Genomic DNA, 16088 nt, shown 5'->3' on the forward strand with positions numbered 1-16088 from the left:
TGTATGTGTGTGTACTTCTGTACATGATTTTTGTGTGTTGCTGCCAATTTCAGCTGTATCATTTACTGTGATCGTTAGAAAAACATTTTTACAAAGTCTCTTAAGGACTTTTAAATTGTTGAGCGATACAAATGTTTGGGCGATAGTCAGTATGGGGAGCAAAATTAAAAATAAGTTGAAACATGGTCGAGAATCCAGTCTATTGTAAGGCCGTTGGGCCTATCCCCAAGTCCCATAAGCTTCAGTCATGCATAAAGGGGCCTTGTAACTTTTTACATTGCTTTCCCGGTAGGATAACGCATGCAGTAGGCTTCGGCTATGTTTTGAAGGAGGGCATTCATATGGACACTAAACGTATTTGGAAAACTACACTCTGTCCCCAATATCTAAGGAGGATCCCTTCACAGTCAAATGGCCGAGGGAAGACGGTTATTGGAACCAATAACCATAGTATATTTAAAGTTCTCGTGGCACGAGGCTCCAACAGGAATGTGGCTGCTCCGGAGCTGAGAGCGTCGACGTCGTTGCGTCACTTTACGCCTGGAGACGTAAGACACGATGTGGTGCCAAATTTTGTATACCCTAAAGAATGTGTTTTGTGTTCCCGCGACGCCATGGATATTGAGGGGAGATGTTTTGGTTTTGTTTTTAGCTTTTTATATTATAGTTTTTGTTTTGTTTTGGTTTTTTTTTTAGTTATGTTTAGATTTCCAACACTGTTTTACAAACAAAATAGCGCAGCGAAGGCGGGTGAAATACAACTGGGAAAACGCTCGTTATTTGTTTTTGAAAAAAACATGTTGATGATCTAAAAAAACAAAAAGTAAATTTACTGAACAATCTACGTTTCCGTTTTCTATTTCCTTCCGTGAAATGAAAACGTGAAAATCGATGTTAGCTTTAAGAGAAAGCACGCTTGTTCCCGTGACGCGTCACAACGGATGTAGGGGGTACATATTCTATTAGGGGTGCAACATTTGACAGCACGACAGATTGTGAGGGGGGCTAGCAATCACATGTTCGAAGTTGTATGTCGGTTTTTATAGCATGACAGAACTTACATTTGGTCTAACTATTGTCCGACAGTAAGTACAGTTGATTTGTGAGATGTCTCTTTTGTGGTTTCTGTTATTTGGCTGCTTGGGATTACTTGGCAAGTAGCCTACAAGGCTAACAGTCACTCTAGTGATCCAAGGACTACCAAGATTTTGATATGACAGAACATTATATGTCATAATTTTGTGCTTAAAACGGATAAAGGGATATTGGCTGTAGCTCAAAAAGAAAAGTTAGACTTCTCGCGTTTGATTGTAGCATACAAACTGACAACGTTTCACTCGAATGGTGTCACATTTCTGTGATTTGTCAGACAGGTCCTACCCAAAATAGATAGATCCGTACGTTCAACCTAGAAATGTCAAAGTACTCATCATGGTTCTCAATGGCAGGGGGTGTTTCATGGTCCGTTTTAAACGAACCAAACTCAGTCCTCAGTTAGTGGACCAAAATGTGGGCTGACTGGTGAAAAGAGACTTATGGTGTTCAGATTATTAGCATTAGCTCTCTTTAAATAAGAGTCGGTCTCGTTCTTGTCAGTCTCTGAGATGTATAATGAGACTTGATTTATAAAGGGAAAGAAATCCCAATACAAACTGCAAAATGATTAAGAAATCATGCTCTGTATTGTGGAAGTGCAACAAATATAATATTTGTGATGGAATGTTAGTTAAGCTAAATATCCCAACTTTTGCTTTCCACTCCTGTGTTAATTACGGTGATCTTGTCTACATAAAGCCTCAAGGACCCATACAGGTGCAGCAATAGAAACTGAATGTGCCTTGTGTTCACAATGCGAAAACCCACTAGGAGCACGAAGTGGACTCAAACTGCCCCCCAGACCACCTCCCTTGAAGATCTGGGTTCGGTTTGTGTCAAAGGGGTCTGAATATATTTTGTGTGTTCACATATGCACAAAAAAAAATACTGATTCCCCTTGAGAGGCTAAAAGTGAACCAAGCCTGCAAACACCCAACAGGGCAAGTGTGGACTCTTAGTGCCCATTACAAAAAGTTTCCCCTGTGAAGTGTCTGAGAAAAGGCTCTGTGACATCCCTGTGGCCTTCAATGCCATATCACAAAACTACAAGGAGGTTTTAGAGAAAACCACTTGCCTCTGTCGATAAGCATTTTTATGAAATCACAAACATTTGATCATAGGCCCTCGAGTTGAACAATGTGAGCAATGTTGTCAGTTGAATGTTGCTCTTCTTTTGAATTGCTCATGATTTCTTTCCTGCAGTGGAGAAACACAGTACAATAAAGACGGCTTTCTACAAGGTATTGTATATCATGACATCTCAAATTTGCAAATGACAATGACAAATTATATTTCCTCATGAAGTAGCATCATGTAATAACGAAGTAACATGATTAAAAAAAAAAGCTGGTAATGATTGCTTAGCTGTCCTAAGCTTGTTTTTATCTTCTTCTTCTTCTTCTACACACTGTTCCCAGGCCAGGGTATAGATTCTCCCTTGTCTGAGATAGGGCTGCGGCAGGCAGAGGCGGCAGGCCTGTACCTGAAAGATGTCGAGTTCACCAACGTCTTTGTCAGTGACATGCTGCGGGCTCAGCAGGTGAGATTCTCCGGTTTCCTGGTTGACATATCTTTAAGCAGACAAACATGAAAATATCAAACAAGTTAAAATGCTCTTTGCTCTAAATGGAAGAAGGCCATATGTGATGAGTAATCCACATCATCGTTGAAGGCAATATAAAAAGAATGGACCTGTATGTCTTGTTCCAGACTGCTGAAACAATAATGAAACACAACAGTAGTTGCTGTGGTCTAGAAATGGTGTGTGACCCTTCACTTAAGGAGAGGGTGAGTGACAGTTTTCTCATTTGATGATAGTTTACTTTTTTCTGTGTGTGTGTGTGTGTGTGTGATGGCATGCAACAGGTCTTACAAAGTTGTTGTTTTCTGTTAAATGTACACTTGCAGACATTCAATAGGTTGTCCTTTCTCAGAGCTTTGGGATTGCAGAGGGGCGACCAGTGCAGGACATGAGGGACATGGCCAAGGCAGCTGGTCAGTCGTGTCAAGATTTCACCCCCCCAAAGGGGGAGAGTCAAGAGCAGGTGAGAAGGAGGTTGTGATCGGGAAAGACCCACTTCAGAGAGGCTCTGTTTTGCAGCCATTTCTCAAATGTGTCTCTCCAAGTATGACTGTTTAACACACACACACACACACGTTTCTCTCTCTCTAGCTCTGTCTTGATGCATGCTCTAAGGAAATCCCAGAAAGTTGAATCAGTTCATCTGGACACAATGTTTATATGTTGGGTCCAGATGAACTGATTCAACTTCTGGGATATATCTCTCTCTCTGACATTTTATGACTTGGGTTGGCATAGTATTGCATGAGCTGTTGTTCAGTGGGTAATATTCAGAGGAAACTGTACAACATCCACCATCCTGTACACAGGCCAAGTTACAAAATGCAATCATCTCATGTTGAAATGGCTTGCACACACTAAATGTCAGCTGGAGGTGCATTTGTAGGAAGGTTATGTCAACTGTAAGATCATTTGCAGTTGTAAATTATCAAGTAGCTGATGTTAGCCTGCCCTAAATAAGCAGATATTGAAATAAAGGGCCTTTTGAATACCTAAAAATGAAATCCATTGTCAAAAATGTGTATAAACAGAAATTCACATCTTTATTGTTAGATCATGAACTTAGGAACTTAGGAAGACGGCATTCAACCTTAGGATGGCTCAAATATTTTTGTAATCTTTAGATTTATTTGTTGTTAAAAAGGCCCACGGTACTTTTGGCAGCACACCTTTTTGATAGTAGGCAGATTGGTAGCAGTGATGGCCTGTGAGCTGGTGTGATGAGTGATGTGTACCAAGAGAGAAAACACTGCAACATCTAGAGGAAGCCAGGCTTATGTTCTCTGACATTTGATCTGGTGTAAAGACGTGGAAAAAAACGTGATTGACAAAATAGTAAATTTGGTTCTAACAATTTATTCATTGGAGCGGTAAGGCCTCTCTGCTCAATCCATATATCTTTTAATAGAGAACCATAAATTGTTTTCAGCCTTGCACGATGCCACATGTGCATATAACATGTCATGGCTGTTCATAGGCTTATTAATACTTCACACTTGTCTGTCAGTACATGTTATGTAAATCAACACTGAGTCACGTCACAGGATAATTCTGCGCGTCCTAATTAAGGATGTTGACTCCTTTTCAGTAGGCGGAAATAATAAGTGATATATTAATGAATGTAAAGAAACTGCCATAAATCCCCTTGATTGCCATATGGCTGTGCTTGGTCACATGTTAAACGAGACAGGAAAAAAGGATAGCGTTTTAACTGACTTAACTAACCTAAGCACCACTTGTTTCTGTCAAGGTAGACACCAACTGCTATGTCCAAATATTGATTTGAAATGACTGCAAATTTGCATTTTCAAGTGCTGAATATGGCAATGACACTGGATTTTTGAGCATTTTTTTTTCTTCTTTTAAATAGGCCTAATTACTATGCATACCGCCAGATCTTTCTGGTGCAATACACGACAATTGTCACTAGATGGCAGCATACACCAGTCTGTTCAGCTAGCCGTTGACTCTGACAGGCTGTGATGTGGTATATCGCTGGGCTCCTCTGCATCGACATGCTTTGTGTTTCTCATGGATCTAACCTAGCGGAGCCTGAAGTTGGGCTTGCTTGGCGTGACATGAGTTGGATCAAAGTACGCGCAGTTCGGCTGTCACACATTCGTCACTGCTCATGATTAAAAAGTCACTACTCCTAACAGTTTTGTGTTAAAGGCTATGAAAGAGGAGTCAGTTTGAGGGGGCACGGAAATGAGGGTTGTTCTATTTGAGAAACACTTCACCTGTCATTAGATTTTGGATTGGAGGTTAACTCTTCCAGTATGATCCGACCTGTTACGTGACCAGCACACTGCCACGGGATGATGATGCAGTGAGGTATGAATACATGTCACGTAACTGCCTGAGGACAGCTGAGGGGCCCCAACCAAAGAAAGCTCCTCACCTCCTTCCCAACTGTCCTAAGCAAGTTGCAGGTGGTCATAGCAGGATTAAACTGGTTCAATCCTATTTGGTCTGGGTAAAAGGATGGTCAGGTGTTGGGCCGTGTTGTATTATTTTGGTCATGCTGTGGTTTTAACGTTAGTCCACAACTACATTTAATAAAGACAGATGACGCTGCATGTCGTTTTTCAGTGAGCTGTTTGTTCTGTTTAGGTGAAGGAGCGGGTCAAAGAGTTCCTACAACTCATGTTCCAGCGAATGGCCGCCGACCACTTGCATGACAAGGGGCAGAATGAAACCTCCACATCTGCTGAACCAGAAATGTCTCCTTTGGAGGGGAAGGCGGACGATGGGGTCAAGAGCATCCCTGTCCATGCCCTGGTGGTCAGCCACGGGGCCCTCATACGCGTGACGTTGCGCTACTTTGTGGAGGAGCTGCAGTGTCCCCTACCGCTGGGTTCCGATGAAGCACATATGTTCTCCTTGTGTCCCAACACGGGCCTATGCCGGTTTGTGTTAACTGTGAAGAAAGAGGGAGACATGGTCAAGTTCTCCAGGATCCACTCTGTGTTTGTTCACAGGGGAGACCATGTTAAAGAATAGGTGTAGATGGAGCTAGGGGGTCATATAAGACTGTGATGAGCAGTTGAAGAGGAGGAGAAGGAAGTTTGAGGTGGAAAATGGACAGTTATGCAGACTCGTCAGTGAAATGAAGTTTACAGTCAATGCAAAAGTTTATCTGTATTTATTTGTCTGATTTTGAATTTACGCATGACAGTGGTAATTGTACCATACTTTGTTTTGCTCAGGTATTTATACCACTTGTCCATAAGCCATATAAAATATCCAAATTGTCAATTTAATTTTTTTTTTTTGCCATTCCATGTATACACACACCAAGTAGTCAAATTTTTTTATCCATTGGATACATTATCAAATCACAAAATGTAGTTAATGACAGAAAACACTGGATTACTATGTTCTTTGTACAATCAAAGGGCAATATTTAAGAATAACTGTTGCCTCTTTAAAAGATGAACAATAAACTTTGCTGAGAATTAAAGCGCAGTGCATTAGTCTCCGGATTTTTCATACTTTGGCCTATTGAATGTGTGTGATTGTCTTTGCTGTTTAAATTCTGCATTTTTACTTCATCTCAGATGAACAGTTGCTCTTGCGGTGAACTGTCATCATCTCTGTCATTCTGGCTGATGATTACTGTAAACGTGGGCGGCATTTTTACTAACAAGTCTCTGTTTCTATTATTATCCTCCGAGAGTTTATAAATGGTCTATAGGGACACACAGCAGTAATCCGCCTGTGTTGACTTTTTGCAAATCAGTGACTTTCTCAGTGTTGTCAGTTAACACTATGGTCAACAAGGCCACATGCATGCCAAGTCTCTGCAACATTTATGAAATATAATTCTATATACTGTTAGTACCAACTAGTTGGTTAACATTTAGTTAGCGTAGCACATGTGGATGTGTAGTAATCATTTGTCTGTGGATGGTAAAATGTGCTCCGAGTTGTGTTGTTTGGTGGTATGTCAACATGTTTGTTATATGTGCTCTCACACACTGAGACAAACATTAGTCCCTTTCCCAGAAAGGTTTGTAACAAATTAGGATTACACCCAATCCCTAATCCTTAATCTTACCCAAGAAAGACTAAATATCCTGCTACACACTCTGTCCATGATCACATCCACATATACGTATGCAGAGCTACACACACTCATGCCCACCCCCCCCCCTCCTCTGTCCATTCCCCCTCTGGTAACATAGCATTGTTGTATTGTGTATTTGGGAGAGTGGCTGTATATTTGGTGGATTCTGGGTAAATATACTGGAATTTTTGGAGATATTAAGGTGGATGTTGGTGATTTAGGTGATTGATGGTCATGTAAGCCCGAGGTAGCAGTGGCACAGCTGTGCTGAATTGGTGAGAAATGTGTCGGTTACTGGATATCATAATCCACTGGATATCATAATCCAATCCAGTCCAAATTTGATGGACTGCCGAAGGCATCATAATCCACTGGTGAGGTGCCTTGGGGTTCTTGCTGGTCTAATTCAATGAACCATCAGTGGAGGAAGCCCTGGTGACATGTGTATACTCATAAAATGCTATCACATTGAGATTAAGCAAATGTTAAATGGCATCACTTACCATGAAGTGCTAGTAGATATACAGCGATTGGCCAAAACATTGAAACCACAGACAGGTACAGTGGTGCTTGAAAGTTTGTGAACCCTTTAGAATTTTCTATATTTCTGCATAAATATGACCTAAAACATCATCAGATTTTCACACAAGTCCTAAAAGTAGATAAAGAGAACCCCATTAAACAAATTAGACAAAACTTTGTCATTTATTTATTGAGGAAAATGATCCAATATTACATATCTGTAGTGGCAAAAGTATGTGAACCTTTGCTTTCAGTATCTGGTGTGACCCCCCTTGTGCAGCAATAACTGCAACTAAATGTTTCTGGTAACTGTTGATCAGACCTGCACATTGGCTTGGAGGAATTTTAGCCCATTCCTCCATACAGAACCGCTTCAACTCTGGGATGTTAGTGGGTTTCCTCACATGAACTGCTCGCTTCAGGTCCTTCCACAACATTTTGATAGGATTAAGGTCAGGACTTTGACTTGGCCATTCCAAAACATTAACTGTATTCTTCTGTAACCATTCTTTGGTAGAACGACTTGTGTGCTTGAGGTCGTTGTCTTGCTGCATGACCCACGTTCTCTTGAGATTCAGTTCACGGACAGATGTCCTGACACTTTCCTTAAAATGATAATGACATCAAAATCTGAAAATTCCTATTGATAGGCTATGTTCCGAGTTGGAATGTGACCACAGAGAAATTCAGTGGCCAAAACAGCGCATCTGCGGCCACTCGAGAGAGATCTGTGACTGACTGTAGATGGTGTCCAATGACAAATTGTGCCAATGGATACGTAGACACCAGTCAATTTGCATAGAGGGTGTGTCCGTAGCGAGATGCTATAAAACTGCGGAGAAGCCGTTCTTTCACCCCCTCCTGCTAGCTACTTGGCTCGAGTTTGTGCTATGAGACTTTATTATCGATCTTCCTACGACCTGTTGCTATCTATCTGTCTATCTATCTATCTATCCATCTATCTGTCTATCTATTTATCCATACATCTCAGTGATTCAAATCCTGGCGCCACTGAATTTCTCATTTTTTTCCTACGGCAAGTGACGGGCGGTACCGAGCCCCACCCACCCAGGAAGACAGTAGCCTATAGATTTGAATTCATAAAAACCACACCTATTTTTGGTTATGATTCAAACTCCCAATGTTAAAAAATGTGTTCAGAAAGGGCATGTCAGTCTATCTTTAAGAATTCGCTGGTATAATTCAGAATTAATTGTTCCATCAATGATGGCAAGCCGTCCTGGCCCAGATGCAGCAAAACAGGCCCAAACACTACCACCACCATGTTTCACGGATGGGATAAGGTTTTTATGCTGGAATGCAGTGTTTTCCTTTCTCCAAACATAACGCTTCTCATTTAAACCAAAAAGTTCTATTTTGGTCTCATCCGTCAAAACATTTTTCCAATAGCCTTCTGGCTTGTCCACGTGATCTTTAGCAAACTGCAGACGGGCAGCAATGCTCTTTTTGGAGAGCAGTGGCTTTCTCCTTGCAACCCTGCCATGCACACCATTGTTGTTCATTGTTCTCCTGATGGTGGACTCAACTTTAACATTAGCCAACGTGAGAGAGGCTTAGAAGTTACCCTGGGTTCCTTTGTGACCTGGCCGACTATTACATGCCTTGCTCTTGGAGTGATCTTTGATGGTCGACCACGCCTGAGGAGGGTAACAATGGTCTTGAATTTCCTCCATTTGTACACAATCTGTCTGACTGTGGATTGGTGGAGTCCAAACTCTACAGATGGTTTTGTAACCTTTTCCAGCCTGATGAGCATCAACGCTTTTTCTGAGGTCCTCAAGAATCTCCTTTGTTCTTGCCATGATACACTTCCACAAACATGTGTTGTGAAGATCAGACTTTGATAGATCCCTGTTCTTTAAATAAAACAGGGCTCCTACTCACACCTGATTGTTATCCTATTGATTGAAAACACCTTACTCTATGTAATTTCACCTTCAAATTAACTGCTAATCCTAGAGGTTCACATACTTTTGCCACTCACAGATATGTAATACTGGATCATTTTCCTCAATAAATAAATGACCGAGTATAATAGCTTTGTCTCATTTGTTTAATTGGGTTCTCTTTATCTACTTTTAGGACTTGTGTGAAACTTTGATGATGTTTTAGGTCATATTTATGAAGAAATATAGAAAATTCTGAAGGGTTCACAAACTTTCAAGCACCACTGTAAGTGAATAACATCTTGTTATAAAGGCAGCTGTCAAGTGGTGGGATATATTAGGCATCAAGTTAACAGTCAGTTCTTGAAGTTGATGTGTTGGAAGCAGGAAAAATGGGCAAGCATAAGGATCTGAGGAACTGACAAGGGCCAAATTGTGATGGCTAGACATCTGAGTCAGAGCATCTCCAAAACGGCAGGTCTTGTGGAGTATTCCTGGTATGCAGTGGTCAGTACCAACCAAAAGTGGTCCAAGGAAGGACAACTGGTGAACCAGTGACAGGGTCATGGGCATCCAAGGCTCACTGATGCATGTGGGGAGCAAAGGCTAGCCCGTCTGGTCTGACCCCACAGAAGAGCTACTGTAGCTCAAATTGCTGAAAAAGTTAATGCTGGCTTTGATAGACAGCTGTCATAATGCAGTGCATCACAGCTTGCTGTGTATGGGGCAGTGTAGCTGCAGACCGGTCAGAGTGCCCCTGTTGACCTCTGTCCACCACCAAAAGCACCTACAATGGGCATGTGAGTGTCCACACTTGACCACGGAGCAATGGAAGAAGTTGGCCTGGTACGTGTGTTTCATTTACCTGGAGAAGGGATGGCAACAGGATGCACTATGAGAAGAAAGCAAGCCAGTGGAGACAGCGTGATGCTCTGGACAATGTTCTGCTGGGAAACCTTGTGTCCTGGCATTCATGTGGATGTTACTTTGACACGTAACACCTACCTAACCTAAACATCGTTATAGACCAAGTACACCCCTTCATGGCAACGGTATTCCCTGATGGCAGTGGCCTCAGGTGGTTTTAATGTTTTGGCTGATCGGTGCGCTGCCAAACTCTATACTAATTAGCATGAATAAGAATGAAGAGAAAACTGCAAATTTCTTCGAGAACAACTGGTTCTGTGACTACGTTTTCATTTTTTCAGTAAATGTAAATGGCCAAATATGATAAAAACCTAGCACAAAATTTCATAAATGACAATAAAGGATCTATTCATATATATATATATATATATATATATACCGCTCCTCATTAGTTGAGCACTTATAACAACACCATTGACGGTTTCGGAAAAAAAACGCTCCATATACACTACCGTTCAAAAGTTTGGGATCACATTGAAATGTCCATATTTTTGAAGGAAAAGCACTGTACTTTTCAATGAAGATAACTTTAAACTAGTCTTAACTTTAAAGAAATACACTCTATACATTGCTAATGTGGTAAATGACTATTCTAGCTGCAAATGTCTGGTTTTTGGTGCAATATCTACATAGGTGTATAGAGGCCCATTTCAAGCAACTATCACTCCAGTGTTCTAATGGTACAATGTGTTTGCTCACTGGCTCAGAAGGCTAATTGATGATTAGAAAACCCTTGTGCAATCATGTTCACACATCTGAAAACAGTTTAGCTCGTTACAGAAGCTACAAAACTGACCTTCCTTTGAGCAGATTGAGTTTCTGGAGCATCACATTTGTGGGGTCAATTAAATGCTCAAAATGGCCAGAAAAAGAGAACTTTCATCTGAAACTCGACAGTCTATTCTTGTTCTTAGAAATGAAGGCTATTCCATGCGAGAAATTGCTAAGAAATTGAAGATTTCCTACACCGGTGTGTACTACTCCCTTCAGAGGACAGCACAAACAGGCTCTAACCAGAGTAGAAAAAGAAGTGGGAGGCCGCGTTGCACAACTGAGCAAGAAGATAAGTACATTAGAGTCTCTAGTTTGAGAAACAGACGCCTCACAGGTCCACAACTGGCATCTTCATTAAATAGTACCCGCAAAACACCAGTGTCAACATCTACAGTGAAGAGGTGGCTGCGGGATTCTGGGCTTCAGGGCAGAGTGGCAAAGAAAAAGCCATATCTGAGACTGACCAATAAAAGAAAAAGATTAAGATGGGCAAAAGAACACAGACATTGGACAGAGGAAGACTGGAAAAAAGTGTTGTGGACGGATGAATCCAAGTTTGAGGTGTTTGGATCACAAAGAAGAACGTTTGTGAGACGCAGAACAAATGAAAAGATGCTGGAAGAATGCCTGACGCCATCTGTTAAGCATGGTGGAGGTAATGTGATGGTCTGGGGTTGCTTTGGTGCTGGTAAGGTGGGAGATTTGTACAGGGTAAAAGGGATTCTGAATAAGGAAGGCTATCACTCCATTTTGCAACGCCATGCCATACCCAGTGGACAGCGCTTGATTGGAGCCAATTTCATCCTACAACAGGACAATGACCCTAAACACACCTCCAAATTGTGCAAGAACTATTTAGAGCAGAAGCAGGCAGCTGGTATTCTATCGGTAATGGAGTGGCCAGCGCAGTCACCAGATCTGAACCCCATTGAGCTGTTGTGGGAGCAGCTTGACCGTATGGTACGCAAGAAGTGCCCATCCAACCAATCCAACTTGTGGGAGCTGCTTCTGGAAGCGTGGGGTGCAATTCCTCCAGATTACCTCAACAAATTAACAGCTAGAATGCCAAAGGTCTGCAATGCTGTAATTGCTGCAAATGGAGGATTCTTTGACGAAAGCAAAGTTTGATGTAAAAAAAATCTTATTTCAAATACAAATCATTATTTCTAACCTTGTCAATGTCTTGACTCTATTTTCTATTCATTTCACAACATATGGTGGTGAATAAGTGTGACTTTTCATGGAAAACACAAAATTGTTTGGGTGATCCCAAACTTTTGAACGGTAGTGTATATATATATATATATATATATATATATATATATATATATATATATATATATATATATATATATATATATATATATATATATATATATAACTTTGTTAAAAGATATACTCAACGGTAGGGATAGTGCTCAACAAATGAGCAAAATAATCCAGTTAGTCAAGTAAATTCTCTATAAGACAATACAAGCCCGTTTCATGCTATAAGCAATCATCAGCTGTTGATTGCTTATAGCATGGAACAGGCTTGTACTGTCTTATAGAGAATTTACTTGACTAGCTGGATCTTATATATATCCAGTGAGTCAAGTAAATTCTTTAATTCTTTATGAGACAGTAAAAGCCTGTTTCATGCCGTAAGCAATCATCAGCTCATTACAGCACGAAACAGGCTTGTACTATCTCATAAAGAATTTACTTGAATCACTGAATTATTTTGCTTCTTATTTGTTGAGCACTTTTCCTACAGTTGAGTGTTTCTTTTAACGAAATTATATATATATATAATTGTATATACACACACACACACACACAGACACAGGCAGTTTTTGCAGGGGCATCATTAATGTGTACATCGGTTAATGAAACGGTCAGCCCACTCAAAAGTTAGCATTTATTGTGTCACAGGAGGAATAATAAAACATTAAACATATAAATAACAACACAATAGGCTATGACTGTGACTTCATTTGACACTTTTCAATAAATAAATATGTGCTCCTCATTGCTGTGGTTATCGGTGTCCTGCACCTGACATAATTTGATCTTGCTGCAAATGACAGATGAATTGTCTAAGTAACAAACACAATAGTGAACAGTGACACAATGGTGGATTTTTGTCCCATTAAATGTTTTGCATTTTATCACACAATTGCACCGATGATAACAGGCATGACATGACTTAAACCGTCATTAACAAACAAATGAAGACCTATTTGAGGAAAAAAATAACTGCACACTCTTCAGCAAATCATGCTTATTGGTGTTAATGCTCATAAATATTTTGCAGATAAACATGCATGAGAAGTGTATATGTGTAGCCTTTGCTCTTTTTCCGCCTTTTATAAAGGTAAAAAAAATTGCAATGTAGTTCCACAGGACTTTTTATGCAATATCTTCATCATCAAATGTCTTCATAAAACAGAATTACCTGCAGCTTATAAATGCTTGCAGCTGCAAAACAGGCATTGCCACATGTGGTCTAATGCCAAACCAGTTTAAAATTTAACCAAGGTGAAAGAGGTGAAAGGACAGCAGGGCACTGGTTCAACCATACTTCAACCAAAATGTTAGAGTAACATTTAAGGTTGACAAACTGTCCGTCACATGCTAGTCAAACAGGGGATCTGTGTAATTTGTTGTATGATAAGAAACAATGACGTAATACCTGCAGCCTGTCTGTGTAAAAAAAAAAAACATCTCTGCAGTTATTCTAAAACAATTTTGGTAGTGCCTTATTGAAATGTAATCTCAATCAACTATTAGAGATTTAATGGTCTAATCGGACTTTCATCCTTATCAGAGAAAATACAAATTTCCCCGAAACAGTCCAAAATTCCAAGTAAAAATCTCAAAGTGCACCAATGAACTTGTGTAATGGATAGTCACCAGAGGTCACAGTTGTTTTGAGCATTTTCCCTATATTCATCTTTCTGTATCAGATGAGATCATACTTTCTCAAACTTTGGATCAGGACCTGCAGTTGTGGGTATGACCGAGATAAGAAGTATGAATTGTATTGTATGGAGTATGTATTGAATGAGCCCTGGTTCCAGGGCAAAACTTAAATTTGCTCAGTCCCAGAATGTACCGGTTATTGTCACTTTGACAATACAGCTATTGACAATACATTTTCTCACACTTGATCTGATTACAGTGTTTTTTCTTTGTTTGAGCCTGGCGTGAACAACCTTTTTCCATGCTTAACTTCCCATTAACTCTGCACAGTCCTCAAAAGCAAAGTGTTGACTATAAGAAAACTATTCCAATCTATGCAGTCAGAAGAAAAAGTGAGTTTTCAAAAAAAAAAATTTACTCACTCATGCATTTACATTCAAACCTGAGTGTTAGTCTTGCTCTGCCCGGTCTGCAATGTTCGTCTTAACTGGACTGACTGGTGCATTGGAATGTAACACTCGCAGCGGATCATCACAGGAGGTGATGGTCTGTTTGGAAACAGCACCGGTCTGGTCTTGATCTGTCTGGCCATGATCCAGTTCCTGTTGATCTTTGGCGGGATTATTGGGTAGTGACTCAGATCTTAATGGATCAGAAGGGTTCACCTGCTCATTCCTCCTCTGCCTGCTCACCCTTGGATGCAGGAGTCTCTCCGTTAGGACAGAGGAAGGTTTAGGTGACTTGTGGTGAGCTGTACAGATGTCATACCCCCCAATCATAAGCAGCCGGCCACTGCTGGAGGAGTAGAGGATATAACAGTTCTTCTTTGGGTCTAACCAGATACGCTTGTAAATACATCCTTCTCTGTACCTCTCCCTCTGTTTGGTAAAAAGACAGATAAATGCAAAATGGTCTCAAATGATTGCTTTACTTTGAAACAAATTTTGCTTACGTGAACCACAACTGAGGAATACTTACGGAATTAAACAGATCTCCCTTTAAATTAGTACACAGATACTGTCTTCTTCTCATGTCGAATATTGACACATGGTTGATTTTCCCCGTTCCCACTGGCAAAAAATGATTGCAAGAAAATCATGTTAAAAAAATGTCATTATATGACTTGTGTTTGCAAGTGAAGAAATCTTATGTCGAAACATTTAGGTACATTTGGCAAAAATTGGCTGCATAATGTTTCAATAAGCTTTCTTTAAAAAAACAAAAAAACAAAAAAAAAGGACGAACTTACTCAAAAAGTTAGTGGTCATCATTTTCCTCGTTCGTCCATTTATTTCCATAGAGAAACGTCCTGCAGCCGTGAACCCTCGAAGTTGCTTGACTTTGCCAAGGTGTTGCCACTGATGCAGGAGATTTGGTTCTGAGATTCCAGACATACAACTCACCAATATAGACAGATGCATGGCAGTCAGCATTAGTCCAATGAAAGCTAGCTGCATGATCAGTGGAGATGCCCAGTTGCACAATAAAGTACAAGTGTTCACACTATACTGAGTGGGCAGCAACTAGAGGAGGAGAAAGTCCAACAGGTCTATTTAAACAGAGGGTTAATAAGTTGGCTAACTTATTTACCAATATTTCAGCAAGTCTACCTGTTTTTGTTTTTTTTTAGTAGATATGGGTCCCCTTGTGTCTCGTCCACACCTCTTTTTTTTCTGTCAGGATGGTTCTGGTTAATGGTTCATTTCCAAAAGAAAGAAAATGCAAATCAAAGATACAAAGCATGTTGAAACTAGGTGTCACCCCAAAAATCTAATCCTTAAAATGATAAAGAAATTATCGTCTAATTACGTTAAGGATTGTGTGCTTTATAGACTTGCTGAGCAGTAAATTACCCGTCATTTTGGCTGCCACACTTTAAACTTACATTTATTGAATCAAATTAAATTAGATTAGATAAGATTAAATTAAATTATTAAATTAAACTTAAATTTCGGCAACTGTGGCAAAGGAATTATTGTTGTGAAACATGGCAGGAACTTGAGTGACAAAGTCTGTTCATCCTTGAGGATGTTTGCTCAAAATGAAGGAAGAACATTATCTCCTAGGGAGGAAATGCACAGAGGTGCATGCACAGAGACAATTACACTTATGAGCCAAAAAAAAATATGGCCACCTGCCTAATATGTTGTTGGCCCTCTGTGTGCATCCACAACACCACCGACTGGCCAAGGCATTGACTCTACAAGACCCCTGAAGGTGTCCTGTGGTATCTGGCACCAAAACATTAGTAGTAGATCCTTCAAGTCCTGTAAATTCCAAGGTGGAGTTGCTGTGGATTGGACTTGTT

The 16088-nt window shown here is 40.3% G+C and overlaps 1 protein-coding gene and 1 long non-coding RNA gene across 2 annotated transcripts; one reads left to right on the forward strand and one right to left on the reverse strand.

Moving 5' to 3' along the window:
- The first annotated feature begins 975 nt into the window (after positions 1-975).
- Positions 976-6139, forward strand: tigara (TP53 induced glycolysis regulatory phosphatase a). Its single transcript, XM_056282180.1, has 6 exons — positions 976-1085; positions 2299-2336; positions 2514-2635; positions 2806-2883; positions 3030-3140; positions 5291-6139. Exons 1-6 carry the CDS (start codon positions 1048-1050, stop codon positions 5678-5680), a joined length of 777 nt encoding a protein of 258 aa, XP_056138155.1. The 5' UTR covers positions 976-1047; the 3' UTR covers positions 5681-6139.
- Positions 6140-14500: 8361 nt separating this feature from the next.
- On the reverse strand, positions 14501-15141 carry LOC130113640 (uncharacterized). Its single transcript, XR_008810345.1, has 3 exons — positions 15030-15141; positions 14759-14850; positions 14501-14658 (listed from the first exon to the last, which is right to left on the reverse strand). It is a non-coding gene; the product is annotated as an uncharacterized LOC130113640 (long non-coding RNA).
- Between the last annotated feature and the right edge of the window lie 947 nt (positions 15142-16088).

The sequence above is a fragment of the Lampris incognitus genome, chromosome 6 (assembly GCF_029633865.1).
Source record: "Lampris incognitus isolate fLamInc1 chromosome 6, fLamInc1.hap2, whole genome shotgun sequence".
NCBI classification, from domain to species: Eukaryota; Metazoa; Chordata; class Actinopteri; order Lampriformes; family Lampridae; genus Lampris; species Lampris incognitus.